The 20221-nt window shown below is 57.8% G+C and overlaps 1 protein-coding gene across 3 annotated transcripts; it reads left to right on the top strand.

The window, feature by feature from the left end:
* The first annotated feature begins 1315 nt into the window (after positions 1-1315).
* FTCD (formimidoyltransferase cyclodeaminase) lies at positions 1316-18886 on the top strand. 3 transcript variants are annotated; one of them, XM_048214950.2, is made up of 14 exons: positions 1316-1531; positions 2288-2471; positions 3057-3185; positions 3990-4078; positions 4213-4392; positions 5415-5552; positions 5663-5794; positions 11953-12014; positions 12423-12552; positions 12646-12807; positions 16252-16295; positions 16522-16660; positions 17632-17727; positions 18676-18886. In XM_048214950.2, the coding sequence occupies exons 1-14, from the start codon at positions 1478-1480 to the stop codon at positions 18877-18879; spliced, it is 1743 nt and encodes a 580-aa protein (XP_048070907.1). In that variant the 5' UTR covers positions 1316-1477; the 3' UTR covers positions 18880-18886. The 3 variants fall into 3 exon arrangements, with proteins under 3 accessions (XP_048070907.1, XP_026361282.2, XP_044241594.2); XM_026505497.4 differs by having other exon boundaries at positions 18656-18886; XM_044385659.3 differs by having other exon boundaries at positions 1350-1531; positions 2391-2471; positions 18656-18886.
* Positions 18887-20221: the final 1335 nt, after the last annotated feature.

The raw sequence follows: 20221 nt of genomic DNA, 5'->3' as shown, positions 1-20221 counted from the left end.
GGGTGAGCCTTGGTGTTAGGACCCGGGTTTGGAAGGATGCTTTTGTTGGGTCTTTGCTGTCTGCCAGGTCCTGCCCAGGCTCCCCCACCCCTTGTGGGACCTAGAAGTGGCATAGCTGTCCTCACGTTCTCCCAGGGGAGCTGGCTGGAGAGGACCTGGCTGCCCCCAGCCTCCGAGGGTCTCTGGGCTTGTCCGGCTGCTCCGGGGGTGGCGGCTGGAGGGGTGGGGTCCCAAGGCCCACACAGCTGGGGGTCCAAGAGATTGGGCGTCTGCTCACCTGGGCCCTGTGGCCGCCCCTGCACTGCTATGGCTGTGTGGGCGCCTGTGCCTGGAGGATGACAGATGGGGTTTGGTCTGCTCTGGGAGGGCCCTGCAGGGGGCTAAGAGTGCCCTGAGAGGCGGGGCAGAGTTGAACCTCAGGGTCGAGGTGTCCATGCACTGCTGGGGTAGCCACGTGATAGGAAGCCTTGCGGACTGGAAATGCCCACCCCATTCACGACGGTGCTGACCCGGCTGGGCTCTCTGGGTGCAGGGCCCTGGGCTGCTGGCCTGGGCACATCACCCCTTCGTGAGGAGCCTCTGGCCTCGGGGAAGAGCAGCCAGCAGCTGGGGCAGCTGGGGCTTCACTGTGACCACTTGTCCTGCAGGGGCATCCACGCACCACACAGACTTGACCCCTCCCCCCACTCTCCGGCATGACCAGGCTGCGCTGACCTCTGCTAAGAGCCAGGGCCACCGATGGGGTCTGCCACACAACTCTTTCGTCTTCCTGCTGCCTGAAGCTCAGAAGTCAACATGAAGAAATTCAGCGGGTCACCTGGAGGGTCACTGGAGGGTCACTGGAGGGTCACTGGAGGGTCACACATGGAGGGTCACATGGAGGGTCACTGGAGGGTCACTGGAGGGTCACACATGGAGGGTCACATGGAGGGTCACTGGAGGGTCACTGGAGGGTCACTTGGTGGGTCACTAGAGGGTCACTGGAGGGTCACACATGGAGGGTCACATGGAGGGTCACTGGAAGGTCACTGGAGGGTCACCTGGAGGGTCACTAGAGGGTCACTGGAGGGTCACTTGGAGGGTCATAGGAACAACCACCAGAAGGCCCCAGGCCAGGCTGGAATTGGAGCCTGGGCTGATCTGAGTCCTTCACCCGGGGAGGACGGGAGGACGTTTTCCCCCTGAGGGTCTTGGTCACATGGCTGCTTTCAGGCGAGCCGGCCCCTGGCCGGGTGGGAGGATCCCTCCTCCTCCATTGTCTGGCTCACAGAGGTCCGGCCCCCTTCCTGTTGTGCTCCGTGTTTGCACAGGGACCATAGCTGGTCCCTCCTGGCCATGGCTGGTGGCTAATCAGCAGCCCGGCTGCCGTGGGAGGGCCCTGGCGGGTGGATAAAGGCCCCACCAGGCACCGGAGGGCAGTGTCCCTCCTCCCCTGTGTCTGCCCGGTGAGAGGAGCGCCAGGATCAAGGCCCAGACCATGTCCCAGCTGGTGGAATGTGTTCCCAACTTCTCAGAGGGGAACAACCAGGAGGTGAGCTGCAGAGAGGCTGGGCAAGGGGCTCGGGGCAAGGGGAAGGGGGTGTGCTTCGTGTGGGGTCGGGGAGTATCTTCTCTAAAATGGAACCACTTCCCGTCGTCAGCCCAGAGCGAGGTGCCCATGAGCGCAGGGACTCAGAGCGGCTGGCCAGGGGTGAGGAAGAGGCAGCGGGATGGGTAGTCAGGCAGGGGTCCTGGCCCCGGGTCTGGGCCGCAAGGCTGTTGAAAGGTCCCCAAACCTTCTCAGGTGGGCTCTGCTCTTATGCGCATGTTACCTAGGGGGACACTGAGGTGTATGGATCTGGTGCAGGCTACTGGGGGCCACGGAGCCCCTGCTCCCAACCACAGGGCTGTCCTGCTGCCTCAGAAGTTTCCGGACCCTTCATGCCCCTCCCCTAGTGCAGATGCTCCCACTAGGGACCACGTGGGGGGCCAGAGCCCTGACCCTCCGTGACCCTGGCCTATAGGTCACCTTCTTGGAGCCCCACAGTCCCTCCACCCGGGTTCTGATTCCTGCCTCAGACTCCCCTGCAGGGTGCCGCCTGCTTCCCTTTCTTGGTGACCACAGCTCAGTGATGGGCCTCCCTGGGCTTTCGCTCTCTGAGGAATTCCCAAATGGTCAGGACCGGCCCTTTAGGCCCACGTTTGGGTGGTGGTTGGGGGCAGCAGGAGACGCATGGCCACCTCTGAAGCTCCTGCTCCTTCTTCCAAGTGGGGAAACCGAGGCACGGGGTCGGGCTTTCGTCCCCAGGTGATTGACGCCATCTCCCGCGCCGTGGCGCAGACCCCGGGCTGCGTGCTGCTGGACGTGGACGCTGGCCCCTCCACCAACCGCACTGTCTACACGTTCGTAGGGCAGCCCAAGGACGTGGTGGAGGGGGCCCTCAATGCCGCCCGGGCTGCCTTCCAGCTCATCGATATGAGCCAGCACAAAGGTGAGGGTTCCTCGCGCACAGGGTGTGGGGGCTGCCCGGCCCGCAGGCTTGCCCTGGGAGGACCCCAGAGCCCCCTGAAGGGTCTCAGGCGCAGCCCACCGAGGCTGCGGTGCCAGGCTAAGGCCCGTGGAGACCTCTTCCATGTTTCAGGGGTTCCCAGGAGCGACGGGCAGTGAGGCTCAGGCATCCCGTGCAGGCCTGGGGGCTGGGGGGCCAGGGAGCAAAGACTCGGAAACCGGCCTGTCAGCAGCCCGCAAAACCAAACACGTCTGCTGTGGCAGGCAGGTCAAAGGTTGGTGGACACGCCGGGAGCAGGTCAAGAGGGCAGGGGCCCTGGCCACTCCCATGTGGAGGGAATTCGCAGGTGATTGCAACTGTAGAGAGTTAGAAAGCCGATCTCGAAGCCAGAGCTCCCTGGGGGAGGGGCCGTCAGGGTTTGGGAAGGACGCTCTAAGCTGCGGGGGGAGGGTGGGGGGTGGCGGGCTCTGAATGCTCAGCTTGGCAGCGCGGGGTCCACGAGCCCGCTGAGCCCACGCCCACGCCAGGGCCCCCCGGCCACCCTTGCCCAGCCCCCTCTCTCTGCAGGGGAGCACCCTCGGATGGGCGCCCTGGACGTGTGCCCCTTCATCCCTGTGAGGGGCGTCAGCATGGATGAGTGTGTGCTCTGTGCCCAGGCCTTCGGCCAGCGGCTGGCGGAGGAGCTCGGTGTGCCAGGTGAGTGCCCGGAGAGGGACGCCCTGGCAGGGGCGCCCCCTGCAGGTCCCCCCGCTGCACTGCAGCTCCCTCAGGTACTCTGCACACGGAAGGGGGGCTGCGGGCCACTGCTGGGGGGGGGCAGTGGCTCCCGCGCGCTGCCCCGCAGTGGACGCTGCTCGGCTGCTCCGTAAAGTCAAGTCCGTGCTGCCTAATAGAATAATCTCGCTTGGGGAATTAACCAAATCAAGAAATTATTCACGTGAGACAAACGGAGACAAGCGGGAAGCAGCCTGTGCAGGGGTCTCCAGAACGCCGGGCGCACGCGGGGCTCGGGCTCAGGCAGAGGGATGCGTGAGGGCAGGGCCCAAACCCACGCCCTGCGGGTACCCGCCGGTGTGCGCCAGGCTGTCACCGTTGTCGTGGAGACATTGGGAGTTTGTGGTGATTTTGTTTCCTTTTCTCTGTGTTTCTTAATTTGTGGTCATATTCACTGTACAATGAAAATACACTTTAGAAAGAAAGGTGAGCCTGCTTCCATCCTGAGCGTCTGCTCCTATCTCGGGGACATCTGTGCGGGGGGAGCAGCGGGGGGGCCTGCCCTGTCCCTGGGTGGGCAGAGGGGGGGGGTCCTGGCCCAAACGGAGTGTCCATAGTGACCACCCACACCCATCCCACGAGGCAGAGGGAGATGGGAGCCGAGGGAAAGGCAAGTTGGTCCCCCAGGCTGAGGCTGGCAGAAGCGTCCTGCCTCATTTCTCCTCCAGGAGTGGGGGTTCCGGGCTGCCCACCGGCGGGGACCCTGACCAGCCGGCTCCCTTGCAGTGTACCTCTATGGGGAGGCGGCCCAGACGGCCAGTCGCCGGACCCTGCCGGCCATCCGGGCTGGGGAGTACGAGGCCCTCCGTGAGAAGGTGCGTGTCTCCTCACCAGGGCGGGCGGGTGGAGGGCTGCACTCTGCAGGGGTGGGTGCCCTCCTCCTTCCCTGACCTTGGAGGGGCGTCTCTCCTGTGGGGGACACCACAGCCTAGGGTGAGTCTCCCCACAGCTCAAGCAGGCCGAGTGGGCGCCCGACTTCGGCCCCAGCTCCTTTGTCCCCAGCTGGGGCGCCACGGCCACGGGGGCACGGAAGTTCCTCATTGCGTTTAACATCAACCTGGTCAGCACCAAGGAGCAGGCCCACCGCATCGCCCTCAACATTCGGGAGCAGGGGCGTGGGAAGGACAAGGTGAGCAGCCTGCCGTCCCCACGGGCCATGGCACTCTCCCCGCGGAATCCTGAGGGGCTCAGGGAGAGCCTCAGAGGTGGGGTGGCGCCGTGGTGTGGACCTGCTGACCAGCCCAGCCTTGGTGTCCATGACAAGTGGACGAGGCCGGTGGGGTTCCAGTGTTTGACGTTGGGGGGCGCTCGCTTAAAAGGCGTTTCCGTGGCAGCAGGCAGGGGTATAGCTGTTGCTAGAGTCATACATCTGGGGCAACAGCTGCTTCGGAGCCCCAGAGCCCCCAGGTAACTCCAGCCCCCCGCACACCCCCAGGTGCCCTGGGGCCCTGACCCACCATGTCTGCCACAGCAGCTGCCCCCCAGTTTGAGCGCCAATCTTGCAGGGAGTGTGATTTGGACCCACAGACACAGAGGCACTTGGTGAAGGAGGTGAAGGGTGACATCTTGCCCACCTGTCGGCTCCCCAGCCCTAGAGACCTGGGTGCCCCCACACAGCTGAGGCCCCAGGAGCCTGGCACAGGCAGCAGTGTGTAGGCACGACCATGCAAGCCGGGCAAACCCCAAATCCTTTTCGTTCCTGCTGAATTTGGAGCTCAGAGGTCCCTCCTCAGGTGGACTGAACCACCCTAAGGAGTGAGGAGTGGGGAGCCAGCCTCTGGGGTGAGGGAGGGATGGCAGGGACCACGCACAGGAGTGTAGGGGTGGGGGGGGGGTGGCCCCAGGCGAGACCCCAGCACATGGTGTGGGCGGAATGCTGGCCTGAGCCTGGTGCCGTGGGCGGGGGCCTCAGTTTCCCTGTGGTAGGCGGGGCCCTCCCCAGCTGGCTCAGAGCTCTGGTGTGTGAGGAGGGCCGCCCACCCGCCGTCCAGGCAGCACCACAGATCCGCAGGCCATGGCATCTGTGGAGGGAGGGAGCCCTCCTGCCAGCTTAGCCGGCGGGGGGGGGGTGGTGGTGTACAAGTGGCTTTCAGTACAGGAGGCAAGAGAGGATGGGCAGGGCCTGAGCTGGGAAAGACTTTTTGTTTGCAGCCAGGACGCCTGAAAAAGGTTCAGGGCATTGGCTGGTACCTGGATGAGAAGAACCTGGCCCAAGTGTCCACAAACCTCTTGGACTTCGAGGTCACAGCACTGCATACAGTCTACGAGGAGACCTGCAGAGAAGCCCAGGTGAGCGGCTGGGGTGAAGTCCCTCAGGTAAGCGGGGCGGGTCCCCAGGACACCCTTCAGGGAGTCTCAAGTCCAGCTCCCCTGGACATGATGCCACTGGACCTCCGCAGGAGCTGAGCCTGCCAGTGGTGGGGTCGCAGCTGGTGGGCTTGGTGCCGCTGAAGGCCCTCCTGGACGCTGCCGCCTTCTACTGCGAGAAGGAGAAGCTGTTCATCCTGGAGGAGGAGCACCGCATCAGGCTGGTGGGCTGGGCTCCCAGCGAGGGTGGGGACAAATGACGCTCTAGGAGCAGGCCTGGGGCACCCCGTCCGCCGGGCTGGGCCCCACTCCTCCTCCTCTTGCTGTCTGTGCTTGGGTGACATCACACTCTGTCATACGGGGAACTGTGGGAGTTTTCTCTGTGCTCTGGGTGTTCAGTCTTGCACGAACCCCTTGGGGAGGGGGCACAGCACGTCCCCCCTCCCTTCTGGGGTCTGTGCTGGAGGCGCCCGGGGGTGGCGGAGGCGCGTGCGCTCCCGCGTCAGCCCCGTGCCCGCTGCGGGATGCGGGTGCGTGGACCCACCCAGGAGCAGCGAAGGGTCGTGTAGAAGCTGCTGCCATTGTCCCAGGTGACAACTGCAGCCGAATTCTGCACAGCGAGCGCACGAGTGGGTTTCTCTGCGTGTGTTTGTCTCTGGCAGTTGGGTTTGTATCTCCTGATTCAGCAAATACATCTTGACCCTTTGTCCTGTTTGCAGGCCTGTGGGGTGTTGGGCGTCGTTCCTTCCAGTTTTAATGGAAGAGTCTGTGTTTTAGGTATTCTGGTGATTACCTCTATAACTTAATATACTTACCCCTGTTTTTGATTTATTCATTTTAAAAGTTTACCCAAATTTTCAAATACATGCTTTGATTTATTGATTTTTATCAGTACATTGACAGCCTGCTATGGAAGTGAGAAAATAAATCTACTTAGCATTTGCTCACATCTTTTCTTCCTTCTTTATTTCCTGATTTTTTTTTTTGAGTTACAGTAGTTTTTAGTGGGGCTGGGGGGTTCTTTCAATTTTTTCTTTTGTAGTAAAATACACAATTGGAATCTTAACCATCTTTTAGGTATACAGTTGACAATATCAAGTGCATCATAATGTTATGCAGCCATCATAACCCAGGATGGGTTTCTCTGTGTCTGCAAAAAATGCCATTAAGGTTCTGATAAGGACTGCACTGATTCTGTGTGTTGCTTTGGGGAGTACGGCCATCTTAACAGAAGTATTCTAATCTATGAACATGGGCTTTCTGTTTATTTATATTTTCTTTAATTTATTTTTTCAAAGTTTTGTAGTTTTTATTGTACACGTCTTTTACCTCCTTGGTTAAGTTAATTAAGTCCTAACTATTTTACTCTTTTTGATGCTGTTGTAAATGGAAATGTTTTTGCAATATCTTTTTCAGAGTGCTCATCGTTAGTGTATAGAAATGCACTGACTTTTGTGTGTTGACTTCGTATCCTGCTTCCTTGCTGAATTCATCTATTAGTCCTAGGTGGTTAAATTATAAAGAATTTAAGTTCTTTCACTCTTCATCAATGTTCGACAGTGTCTGTTGACTCTTGGTGAAGACAGACAAGAATATTAGTGCGCACCTGTAGGTGGTCATCTCTGCTCTAGATTTAAATTGTTGTATCGCTCTTTTCACATTGTCAAATTTATGGCATTTACCTTCTGTAAATGTTCCACACGTCTTAAGTACCCACAGATATTTAACCTGAGCTCCGTATGTAGGCGAGGTCATCTCTGTTTCTCCTTGTCTGTTCGTTGCCTGAATCTCACGGTCAAGCAGAGTTTTTGAAGAAAGGCTCATGATGCTTTACTCATGGTGCTTTACTCATATGGCGTGTTTGGCCATGTCTTTCTGTGAATTTATTCTTTCAACATTGTTGGACAACCAAAATTCCAAGTCACTTGTTTTCACCTGAGAATATTGCAAACGTATCTTTTTTTTTTTTTAAGATTTTATTTATTTATTTGACAGAGAGAGCACGTGTGGGCACAAGCAGGGGGAGCAGCAGAGGAAGAGGGAGAAGCAGAGCCCCACTGAGCAGGGAGCCTGATGCAGGGCTTGATCCCAGGACCCTGAGGTCATGACCTGAGCTGAAGGCAGACACTTAACCCACGGAGCCACCCAGGTGCTCCCGCAGACGTGTCTTTACCATCTTCTGGAATCAAACGTCCCGTGGGGAGGTCTAAGTCTGCCTGGTTATCTCCCTAATCTCCAGGGACCTGTTGTGCTCCCTGATGCCTGAAGAACTCCTTCTTCGTCCTGGAGGTTCAGTAACTTCTTCCCCTTGTATTCATGTGGTTTTCTCCAACCTGGCTTCTAAGCTGCTCATAGAGTTTATGGCCAGGTCCGTTCTCTTTCTAGCTGTTACAAAATTTTGTGAATTGTTTTATGTTGATGTCAGCCCCCACTCACAGCAGAGCTGTAGGAACGGAGCAAGGACCCCTCACGAGCCCCAGATTCCCCAGTTGTTTGCACTCACCCCATTGCTGCGTCATTCCCCCTCTGTATCCATGCATAGTCATATAGTCACATATATGTGTGTGTATTTTTTTTTGGACTACTTCAGAGTAGGTTAAAGACATTGTACCATTTTACCTCGAATTTATTCCGGTTTTATTTCTTAAGAACAAGGACATATCTCTTGCACAACCCTAGTACAATGGTCAAAATCAGGAAATTCGACATTAATGCAGTTCTAGCATCTAATTTGCAGACCATAATCAAATTACACCAACGTCTCCGTAGTCCCCATTATAGCTACTTACCCCTCACCCAGGATCCGAACCAGGTGACAGTCCTTTACCGCCATGTCTTTTATCACCTTTAATCGAGAGCAGCTCCTTGTGCTCTTGCCCTTCCATGACCTTGACATAGTTCAAAAGTACAGGAAATTGTTTTGCACAGCATCTCCCGTACCAGGGTTGTGGGCTCCTGGTGGGATCACGGCGGGCGGGATGTGCCGTCCTCAGAGCGCGGGGTCAGGCGCCCCGGTCTGTTGCCGGGGGTCCTCGTGTCAAGGAGCAGTTATTCGCTGCAGTGTTTCCGATTTTCCCTTTTGTGCTGAGTGCTCTGTGGGAGGTACTGTAAGGATGTGTAAACACCCTGTTCCTCTTGAAATTCCAGCCATAAGTTTTAGCAGCCAGTAATGGTTTTCTAACCTTACCCTTTCTTTAAGAAAATGCTTTCATCTCTTCCCCCCTAAGGAAACAGAATTTATTCACAAAATTTAACATGTATACAAGTATGAACCAATGCATGTTTTTATCTATGTTACAAATATTTAAAAATGCCTTAACTAGTTTCAATGCATTGTCTTTACAGATATGTGTTTTTTTCTAATTCTTTATTTAAATTCAGTTAGTTAACATATTAACATACTAAGTTAGTTAAATTCAATTTAGTTAACATATACTGTATTATTAGTTTCAGGGGTAGAATTTAGTGATTCATCAGATGCGTATAACATCTAGGGCTCCTTTCATCCCGTGCCCTCCTTAATGTCCGTCACCCAGTTACCCCATCCCCCCACCTCTCTCCTCCAGCAGCCCTCAGTTTCCTATGATTAAGAGTCTCTTATAGTTTGTCTCCCTATTTTCATCTTACTTTATTTCTCCTTCCCTTCCCCTATGTTCATCTGTTTTGTTTCTTAAATTCCACATATGAGTGAAATCATATGGTATTTGTCTTTCTCTGATTGACTTATTTCACTTAGCATAATACTCTCTAGTTCCATCCACGTCATTGCAAATGGCAAGATTTCATCCTCTCTGATGGCTGAGTAATAGTCCGTTGTATATATGAACCACATCTTCTTTATCCATTCATCTGTGGATGGACGTCTGGGCTCTTTCCACAGTTTGGCTGTTGTGGACATTGCTGCTGTGAACGCTGGGCTGCAGGTGCCCCTTCAGATCACTCCATTTGTAGTTTTAGGGTAAATACCTAGTAGTGTGATTGCTGGGTTGAAGGGGAGCTCTATTTTAAACTTTTTGAGGCACCTCCCTACTGTTCTCCGGAGTGGCTGCTCCAGCTTGCATTCGCACCAACAGTGCACGAGGGCTCCCCTTTCTCCGCATCCTCACCAACATCGGTCGTTTCTTGATTTATTAATTTTAGCCATTCTGACAGGCGTGAGGTGGTATCTCATTGTGGTTTGGATTTGTATTTCCCTGATGCTGAGTGATGTGGAGCATTTTTTCATGTGTCTGTTGGCCATTTGTACATCTTCTTCGGGGAAATGTCTGTTCATGTCTTCTGCCCATTTCTTGACTGGATTATTTGTTCTTTGGGTGTTGAGTTTGATAAGTTCTTTATAGATTTTGGATACTAGCTCTTTATCTGATAAGACATTTGCAAATACCTTCTCCCATTCTGTCGGCTGTCTTTTGGTTTTGTCGACTGTTTCGTTTGCTGTTCAGAAGTTGTTTATCTTGATGCAGCCCCAGTAGTTCACTTTTGCCTTTGTTTCCCTTGCCTTTGGAGACGTGTCTAGCAAGAAGTGCTGCGGCCAAGGTCATAGAGGTTGCTGCCTGTGTTCTCCTCTAGGATTTTGATGGTTTCCTGTCTCACATTTAGATCTTTCATCCATTTTGAGTTTATCTTTGTGTATGGTGTCAGAGAATGGTCCAGTTTCATTCTACTACATGTGGCTGTCCAGTTTTCCCAGCACCATTATTGAAGAGACTGTCTTTTCCATTGGATAGTCTTTCCTGCTTTGTCGAAGATCAGTTGACCATAGAGTTGAAGGTCCGTTTCTGGGTTCTCTGTTCTGTTCCATTGATCTATGTCTATTTTTGTGCCAGGACCATACTGAGAAAAAGAAAAAAAAGAAAATGCTTTCATCTCTCCCACACTTATTTATTCCTTATTAACGTGTTTGATGTTCTCCTCTATTTCTTAACATGTTGTTTTATATTCTTTATCTGAAGGTTCTGATATCTGCAGGCTTTGAAGGTCTGATTTTGCAAGTTGCTGCGTCTGTTGACTTTCTCATGGCGACTTGCTGCTTCGTGTGTTTTGTGATTTTCGACTGTGTGTGCATATTGTTTGCAACTTTATCCGTGCTAGTTCTTGGACAGCTGGGTTTAAAGTTGGAATTTGCTTCTGTTAGGTCTCAGGTATGTGATCACAAAGGGCCCCCCAGGGTCAGTCTTTCGCTTGGAGCTTTGGAACTACACAGGTAGAGAGTTCTATGTGGACCGTGGCCCATACCCCCTCAGCGTGGTTTGTGGTTAGAATTCCAGGAATGGTTTTTCCTGCTTCACCAAAGGGAAGGCAGAGACGGAGAAGTATCCCAATTACATCCTTCAGTGTTTTTTGTTTTTGTTTTAAATCCTGGTTCATCCTTGGAGAGGTCACCTTGCGGGGCCTCTGTTCTGACCCTCGCTTTTCAGGACTTGAGACCTCCCTTCCATGAGGGGCTGCCAGAGGCTCTCAGATGTCCCCGGGTGGACCCAGCATTAGGGTGAGCAGGCCTCTCTGGTGCCCTGTCTGGTCGTTTATGGCCTCGAATGAGCGCCTTTACTTTCTGCCAGCTCAGCCAGGCACTTAAATTCATGTCGAAATTTCTGTTTGTCTTTCTGAGGTCTTCTGTGCCAGGAGGGCTTTGCTTTTTTGCTTGCTGAAGGCTCTCAGGAGGCACTCTTACCCTTCTCCATGTCCTTGGGGAGACCTCCTGGCTGCCCTCGCCCCCGGGACTCTGCGGGCTGGTTTCTGTCAAGGAGCCCATGTCACTTTCCATTTCTGTAGAAAATGTCAGCCTTCTGGGCTCAGAATGCGCCAGACTGCGCCACTGGCATTAGCACCATAAAGTGTTTTGAATATTTTTTTGGTGGAAAGAATTCTAATCTTAAATGGAGATTGTGCCAACTTTATTTTGAATTTAGGTAAAATCCATTTTGCCTCATAGAACAAATCTTATGTTTAGGTCAATCAGGCAGCCCGGGCTTTAAAAGTTGTGAGTACTGACTCCTGAAGAATTAGGAATCTTGTCCAAAGGGGTAGTTTTGTGGGTTCCTTTCAGTGATGGGCTCACGTGTGTGGTGTTGTCTGTGGGACGCATGTGGCTTAGAACGAGGGCCCCTCCTCTCTCTGGGTCAGTTTCTCTGTAGGGGAAGATGGTGGGTGGATGTGACAGGGAGTCTGTGGGGGGTCTGCTCTGGGCTGGGGGCTTTCCTGGAAGCCAGCGGTCACAAGCTCGTGGTGGGTGGGCATGCGGCCAGCTATGCTTGGCTCCCCATATAGAGGTGGGTCAGAGCAAGGGTGCCACCGTGAGCTCACGTGGGACCCCACCATTCAGTGGCTTGCCCTGTGTGTGTGGGGGCCCAGGTGGCTCATCATCACCAGCCCCTTCTTCTAGGTGGTGAACCGGCTGGGCCTGGACTCTCTGTCCCCTTTCAACCCTAAGGAGCGGATCATCGAGTGAGCACCTCTCCTGCCCCCACAGAAACCTGCCTCGATTCTTCTAGAGCCTTCTGTGTGGTCATTTATTCATCAGTAAACACCAGGGTATCTGTGCCAGCCATGAAGCTGGGGGCTAGTTGGGGGGATATAGTGAGACCCTAACAAGGTCCCACCGTATGGTCATGGGGGCTTCTGTGTGGTCATGGCCACTCAGCACACTAGGACTGTGTCCCCTACCCTATGTTGGGAGGGGGTGTATGGGGAGAGGCCTGGGGTCAGGGATCAAGGTCTGAGTCAGCCCTGCCCTCACAGCCTGGCAGTAGTGACTCTGGACCCTGCCCTCCATTCCCTGTCCCCAAAAGCCCCATCCCCTGTTCCTGGCCCCCTCCCCCCCTGGAGCCTCACTGAGCCAACCCCTCCCCACAGGTACCTGGTCCCTGATGGTGGGCCTCAGCAGAGCTTGGTGGACAAGCCCCTGTGTGCCTTTGTCCGTGAGGTGGGCGCCCGCTCTCCAGCCCCGGGGGGCGGCTCCGTGGCAGCGGCCAGTGCAGCCATGGTGAGTGCGAGGCGAGAGGCAAGGGGTGAGGACAGGGCCAAGGGCGCCTGGCCTGGGGTCCCGAGTCACATGCACAGCACATCTCTTGCCCAGGGCGCCGCACTGGCCTCCATGGTCGGCCTGATGACCTACGGGCGGCGCCAGTTTGAGCACCTGGACGCAACCATGCGGCGCCTGATCCCGCCCTTCCACGCGGCCTCGGCCGCGCTGACTCAGCTGGTGGACGCTGATGCCCGGGCCTTCCAGGCCTACCTGGTGAGTGCTCGGCGGGACCACCCCAGCCTGTGGAAGCCCTGAGTGGGGTCAGTGACAGAGGGTGGCGTCCTACGGAGAGGGAGCTCCCCCAGGGTCACAGAGAACTTGCAGGGAGGGTGGGGGCTGTTGGAAGCACAGGTGTCTGGAGAACAGGGGAGGCGGGAGGGAGGGGAGAGTGGTCTGGCTGCTATTGACCCCCCTCCCCTGACCGCGCAAGGCTGAGTTCAGCGGTTCTGAGCATTTGGCCCAGGCGTGACCTGGCACTCCATCCACAGCAGCGGCAGGGTGGGGTGGGACGGAGAGAGGGTCCGCCCAGGCTCAGCGCCCCTGCCCCAGCTGCCCTCTGAGTCCCGCAGCTGGGTCAGCACCCAGACCTACAGATGCTGGTGGAAGGTGAGGTCCCCAAAGAAGAGCTCACATCCCAGGACGGGTGGGCAGCAGAAATCCTAAAAGAAGAGCCAGTGATTGATGGTCTCAGAGGCTGGGGAGACGTTGCAGCCACGAGACAAAGAGAGGACCACAGGGAGAGCCGGCAACTCTTCCACATGCTGTGGCAGGCTGGTCAGGTCGGGATCTGCTCACCCTCCCAAGAGGGAGTCTGTGTGTCAGGTGGTGGACGACAGAGAAGGGGCGTACGTAGCTCAGACCCCGGGGCAGGGGTTGGAGCACTCGCAGGAAGACCCGAGACGTGAGTCCAGGACCAAGCCCCGCTGTGCGTCTGTGTCCCAGAGCAGTTCATGGGGGAAGGACCCGGGAGACGCGTGAGCTCACAGTCACCAGCCGCCCCACAGGCTTTGGGACAGAGCCGTCTCGCGGGCCAGACTGCGCTGAAAGGAAGTCAGGGCACAGATGACCACCAGTGACCTCCAGGGCACGCCGCGCACGCCCCGAGTGAAGGCTGTATCCAGACGGGAAGAACCAGAGTCTCGCCTAAATAAGTTACCATCTGGGACTAAAGTTCATGTCCTCTGGGAGGGAGGTATAGACCTTGGTCACCTTTTTCCATGTGTGCTTTTAGACTTAAATTTCATTTATTTGCTATTTAAAGTAGGTAAAACCTTCAGGTGGTTCAGAATTCACAAAGACAGGAGGATTGCAGATGAGCAGTCCCTGTGCCCGACCCCCCGCCGCAGCCCTGCACGCCCCTCACAGGCACGATTTTAGGGCAAGCGTCCGGAGATGTTTGTTTATATGGGTGTAGATCAAGTTCTTCTTTCTCTCCCATTTCTTACACAAATGGCGTCATATATGTTCTTAGTTTGCCTCTTGGGCTCGTCACTTGAGTTCTATTAGAGATCTTCCTATAATGGTGCATGGAGACCTCACGCCCTCAGCTGCCAGTACAGATCTGCCCCGACTTAGGTGGTTACTACCGATAAACCCATCGTCACTTGAAAGCACTGTATCTAGCGCAGCCAGCCTTCGGCACATCGCAGCCCAGCTGGCCGGCCTTCAGCTGCCGAGAACACTTCGTTCGCCTCCAGCTGGGTGTGGACTCGCACACGGCCTGTCTTATGAGAGAGGGTCGAACAGCTCTGTAACTGACCGAACACCGTACCCAGAGTGACCGACGGAACGGCTGTGTGCCCGCGGGGCTGCCCAGCCTCAGCACAGGACCGCGTATCGCTAGCCGGGGCGAAGACCCACATCCCAATTCCAAGCACGGTTCTGAGCGCGTGTTGCTTTTGCACCACCACGGAGTCAAAAAATCTGAACCTGTGTAAGTGGGGACCGTCTGATTGTGTAGACGTCTTGGTCACAGCACTTTGACCAGCCCCACTGGAGGACGTAGGCCCCTTTGCACCTGGGATGCTGCTGGCGTCGGGCGTCCGTCACCGGGCATGCAGTGGGCGGCCTGTGGGAGTGATTTGTAGAAGGACTTGCTGCCCAACGTGGGTGCAGCCAAGTGGCCCTTGGGAGGCTGTGTGGATGTGGCTCCGTGGTGCAAATCTGAGGGCTCCTTCCCGGGGCTCCACGCCATGGGCGTGGCAGTCACACCGTGGTCTGTGTCTCCGTGCTGCCTTGGCCGGTGCCTCTCACTGTGCGTGGCAAGGGGCGTTTCTCGTACTTCGCACAGCGGTGTCGTGTGCCTTCCAGAAGCGCAAGTCTCCCCGCCCTCTCAGACCTCCCTTACTGCTGGCTACACTCAGGCCGCGGGCCGGCTGCTTCCCGCGGTGGTCGTGCTGGTTCCTGACCCGGCGGCTTTGGGTGTTCCGTCCCTGAACCCAGAGTCTCCCAGCTCTTCCCATGGTGGTCGTGTCACGGTTTACGGGGTCGCCCCGCGCGAGCTTACCGAGCTGCTCCCGCGGCACTTCCCAGACTCCTCTGCTCTGATGACCTTCACACATGGAGAGGCGTTTACGGGGAAGCATCAGGTTCAAGTATAAATGCAGAACATTTAAGGCTAACCACCGGAGATTAGAAATAAGGCGATTGAGTAGAAAACAACTGGAGGGAAGTAGAAAAACAAAAATCTAATCAGAAGGCAGGGGAGAGAAGAAAGATGATGGGCAAAGGTGTCTGCTTCAGAGCCTAAAATGCGACTCGGAGACGCGCTGTCGAAAGTCACATGCACGAGGGGAACGCAGCGCTTTATGCTCCCTCCCTGGGGGCGACAAGAAGAGGGAGATCTGAAAAAGGAAGCATCCTCATCTTGTGCCGAACGCAGAAGTGATTTCCAGATGGGGGAAGAGCAAAGCTCGCGATCGCCTGCCTCCACGTGGGCGGGCATCCGCCGCTGGACGCAGCCGTGACCGTGGGAAGGACAGGCCTGACTGAAACCAGCCCAGTTCCCCCGGGAGTTCCCCACCCCGAGCGCCCGGGCTCACGGGGACAGGACTAATGCCCCGCATTTTGAGGACCACTGTGGGGCTGCACGCGGGAGACTGGAGGGAGGTGTGCATCGCCCCAGAGGCCCAGGCAGCCCCTGGGAGACTCGGGATGGTTTTGTCCACCAGTAGGAGCTGTTGGGGTGCTGGCCTGGTGGGTTCCGGGCGGGGCCAGGGCTCCCTTGCTCTAAGGCACGCTGACAGAGGCGTCGACTTTTGGACAGAGATTTAGTCAAATGCAGAATGGACACATTCCCCACCCGGCCAGGCCCTTGGCCCTTGCAGGCAAGCAGGGCAGGGCCTGAGCTGGTTCAGGCGGGAGGGGGTGGAGGACACACACCTGAGCTCGAGACCCAGCAGTGTGTTGTGTGTCACAAGCAGTGACTGGAGCCCATGCTGTGTGAGGGGACCCCCAGCCCCTGAGGGCATCCCCCCAGTCCCCTGGAGCCTGGTGTGGAAAGCTTGGCCCCTGGCAGAAGGGCTGCTCGAAGGTGCGTCCGCGCCCTGCAGAAACGCTGACCCCGGGGGTGGTGGTGTGGACACCGCCCAGACTCTCCATGTGGCCCCAGGGTATGGCCACTGCTCACCCCACGGGTTCTGGGATCTCTTCTGGCAGGAAGCAACAAAGCTGCCCAAGAACACACCTGAGGAAGGGGACAGGTGAGTGCCGCAGTGGCCGTGGGGGAGGCACCACCCCAGACCGTGGACACCCAGGGCTTGACCTTGGAGCCATTTAACCCACCCTATGGGGGGGTGTTTGTGATGGAAGAACAACGTCCCTGTTGCCCCCCGCCCCGGGTTCGGTCTGCTGGGGTGGAGCTGGGGGGGGCAGTCCAGGTGGCCCCTGGGTGTCCTGGGCTCTGACCATCGACTCCCTCGGATTCAGGCGTGCGGCGGCCCTGCAGGAGGGGCTGCGGCAGGCGGTGGCCGTGCCCCTGGCTCTAGCAGAGACGGTGGCCTCGCTGTGGCCGGCCCTACAGGAGCTGGCACAGTGTGCGAACCTGGCCTGCCGGTCGGACCTGCAGGTATGGGGCGGGCGGTAGGGTCCCTTGGCTCCTGCTGCAGGGGGAGCAGCGTGGAGGGTCGTGGGACAAGAGCGCTTCACAGGGGGTCCTGGCCAGTCTCAGCCAGCAGAGCCCATTTGTTTATCCTGTTTTAAGAGTGGGAAGTAAGGGTTTCGTTTAAGCTTGTGCTGCAGGGGGCAGAAATGCAGCTGTATCTCGAGTCCACCCCTAACCCAGGTCCCCAGACCCTCCTGGCCACCCCATCGCCTCCCGCTCCCTTGTTCTGTCCTCTTCCCTCCTTCTTGTGGCCCCGTGCCCTTCAGAAAACCCCTACACCAGCTCACAGATGTGCACACGTCACGCTGCCCTCAGCCCGAGTGTGGAGGGCTCCGGGTCGGGGACCGGAGTGGGCGCGGAGCTCTCTCAGCCCATCCTGAGTACCGCAGCCTAGGCCTTGACAAGAAAGACACCTGTTTTCAGTGCCTGGTCCTGTGGCTCTGGACAACCGTCCCCTCCCTCCCTGGGAGGCAGCTGTGAGCTGTCGGGGCACAAGTCACTCCTGCCACTCTGGGTTCGTCCCCGGGCCTGCGCTCCCACCTGCTCTCCCCACCCCACGGCCCGCATGTGGGAAGCCAGGAGGTGACCCGGGAGCATTGGCGGTAGGCCCGGCCTGAAGCTGGCACGCCGGGAGGCCTCACCTCACTCAGGGCCTCATCTTCTGTGCTCAGAGGTGGAGGGAATCAGGCTGTGGTTGTCGTCTCTGTCTCTGGAGGGGCCGGGCCGGAGCCCGCCCTTCTGCACGTCCACTGCCGGGCCTCTGCACGCAGGCTGGCCCTGGGCCTCCTGGGGACCCCCGGGGCGCTCAGTGCGCCATCAGTACCAATGAGATGTGAGGGCCCCCAGCGGCGGCCCTGGGTGGTGGAGTGGGCAGGGTGAGCCCGCCGTCTGCCCGGGTCACGGACGGCCAGCTCCGCTCCTGGCGCCTGTTGCAGGTGGCGGCCAAGGCCCTGGAGACGGGCACGTTTGGTGCGTATTTCAACGTGCTCATCAACCTGAAAGACGTCGCAGACGACGCGTTTAAGGACCAGGTGCGCGGGAGGGTCCCGGGGCAGGCCCCGCAGCGGGACCCGGAGGTTACCCTTGGGGCCGTGGCTCCGCGATGCGGGTCTGGGGGAGTGTCCATCTGCTGAGATGTCCCTCCGGCCTCCGCGGTGGCCGGTGTCCTCTCTGGGGGCCCTGGAGGCAGGGGGCCGGGCGTCATCCATACCTCCACCTGCCCTCCTGTGGGGCTCTGGCTGGGGGCTGGGGAGCCGCGGGGTGGGAGCCCCCATGCTCAGCGCGGGGCCTCAAAGAACAGTCGCCAACCTACGAAATGATCTTAGCTTCCGCATTTGCTGTAATTTCTTGTACTGCTGTCGATGTAAATTTGAAGAGCATACAGCTCGTCGTTTCAAAGTGTAGGTCTCAGGGCGTCGTGCGCAGTCACGATCCAGAACGACGATCCTCGGTGCTCCAAAGGAAGCCCCCACCCATTAGAAGACCCCGTTCCCCCACCCCCAGCCCCAGATACCACCCCATCTGTCTCTGTAGTTTTGTGATAATCTAAACACGAACTCGCAGCCCAGAACAAAGGCCTTTCCAGGGGCTGAGCTTGGCTCTTGAGGGAAGTCACCGTCTACCATGTGACCACGTGGATGTTGACTTAGAGGATGGGCTGCATGAACCCCCTCTGGGCTCGGGGACACAGCCCTGCCCTCTGCGGTTGTGGCTAACATGGGAAGACCAGGAGAGTGGGGGGCCTGGGCCGGGCCCACATCTCAGGGCAGACAGAGGGACCCTCCCATTCTTGCTGAGAGGCCTGCGAGGAGTTGGGGGTCCCCAGGTCAGGGGCTTGGGATCACCCCAGAAAGGACAGGCCAGGAAGCATGGCCGGAGGGCACAGGGAGGTGGCGGGGGTCCTGGGCTGGTGGGGATGGGCTTCAGGTGCAGACTGACGCCTGGGCCTATGTCTGTCAGACCCGCCAGCGTATCTCCAGCCTCCTGCAGGAAGCCAAGACCCAGGCAACACTGGTGCTGGAGCGCCTGGAGGCCCGGCAGGAGTGACGGCGCGTGGGGAGACTGCGTGGACTCTGCAGCCCTCGGTGCCCCTCCCCCTTCCTGGCAGCCTCCAGACGGGGTCCCCGTGGGGCCCAGAGTGGGCGGGGGGGGGGGGTCAGGGGCAGCTTTTAGTAAAATCATGACCCACCAGTGCCTGTGTAGTGTGTTTGGGGCTGGAAGAAGGGACAGGCTGAGCTAAGTGGGCAGGGACGGGGTACCCGAGATGAGTGAGCATGGGCAGAGGTGGTCAGAGGAAATGGGGGCACAGTGTGAGGTGACGTGCTGGCTCCGGGGCTCCACAGACGCATGTGAGATGCCACTGCAGCCTGAGCCGGGCCCCAGGTCACTGGGAGCAGCTGGGGCTCAGGGCAGGGCACCTGCGGCTTGGTGGCCCTGGGCTCATGCACGGGACAGAACTCCCTGCCAGATGGCAGGTCTCCCCTGTCATGTCTCAGGAAGGAGGTGAGGCCGGTACTTCCTGAAGCGGCGGGAGGGCTGTGGCCCCTGGTGCCGTGGCGGGGGTGGGGGGACAGGCAGGTGAGGATGAAGAGGGAGAGGGTGCCAGGAATTTGTGGGGAGGTGTTGAGTTCCCCTGACCTGGCTGGGAGGTGACAAAGCATCAGACCTGGGGGTCCCAGAAGGGATGGACAGTGGAAGCTCAGGGGGCCGAGGACCAGAAAGGGGGGTCCCAGGAGGACAGCTCCCCCATCTCCCAGCCCACAGCCCCTCTGCCTTCTACGCACCCCCCACAGGGCCTGGTGGCGAGGGACAGGGAGGGGGTGTGGTGGAGAGCCCCCGGCAGACAGCCCCAGCTTCAGATGCTGCTGAGCCAAGTGTGACCGCGGTGGCTGAGGGACGGCCGTGGGGTCCTGCGTGGGAGCTCCAGGTGGAGGAGGACAGCAGAACCGCGGTGTGCACGAGGCCGCTGTGGTCTGGCCCGGGTGGGGGCCCCCGAGGGGCTGTGCGCCGGTGGCCATGTTCCCCAAGGGGACGCCACCCTGGGGGCTCCGAGCCTTGAGTGAGTGCAGGTGGGACCCCAGGAGGGCTGTGCCACCGCCAGCCACAGGCTGAGGTGTTCCCAGTTCATCTCCCAAAACAGGCAACGCACTAGGTGCTCCCAAGCCAGAGTGACGCAGGTTCCACGGGGAGGCCTCGCCACCTGTCCCCGCCAGGCCCCCTTCACACCCTCCTCGGGACGTCACTGCCTTCTGTTTCATACCCACTCCATGCTTAGGTAAGCGAACACAGACACGTGTGGATGTACGTCCCGAATTCTTCCTACACCGCGTACAGAGAGCGGGTTATGTGCCGGGTTTCTGTTCTACTTTTAGCAAGAGCCACTTTCTTATCTGTGTTTAGAGACTCCTACTCAAATGGCTTTCATTCACTTCTCCATTCCCCGTATTTTCCTAAGCATTTCACTGTGAAATGTAAGAAACATTCAGAAACCATGACCAACAGCACAACCATGAGATCATGTCCTGG

The sequence above is a fragment of the Ursus arctos genome, unplaced genomic scaffold (assembly GCF_023065955.2).
Source record: "Ursus arctos isolate Adak ecotype North America unplaced genomic scaffold, UrsArc2.0 scaffold_4, whole genome shotgun sequence".
Taxonomy (NCBI): Eukaryota; Metazoa; Chordata; class Mammalia; order Carnivora; family Ursidae; genus Ursus; species Ursus arctos.
Note: the sequence above shows the minus strand (reverse complement) of the source record. Positions and strands in the feature narration are given on the sequence as shown.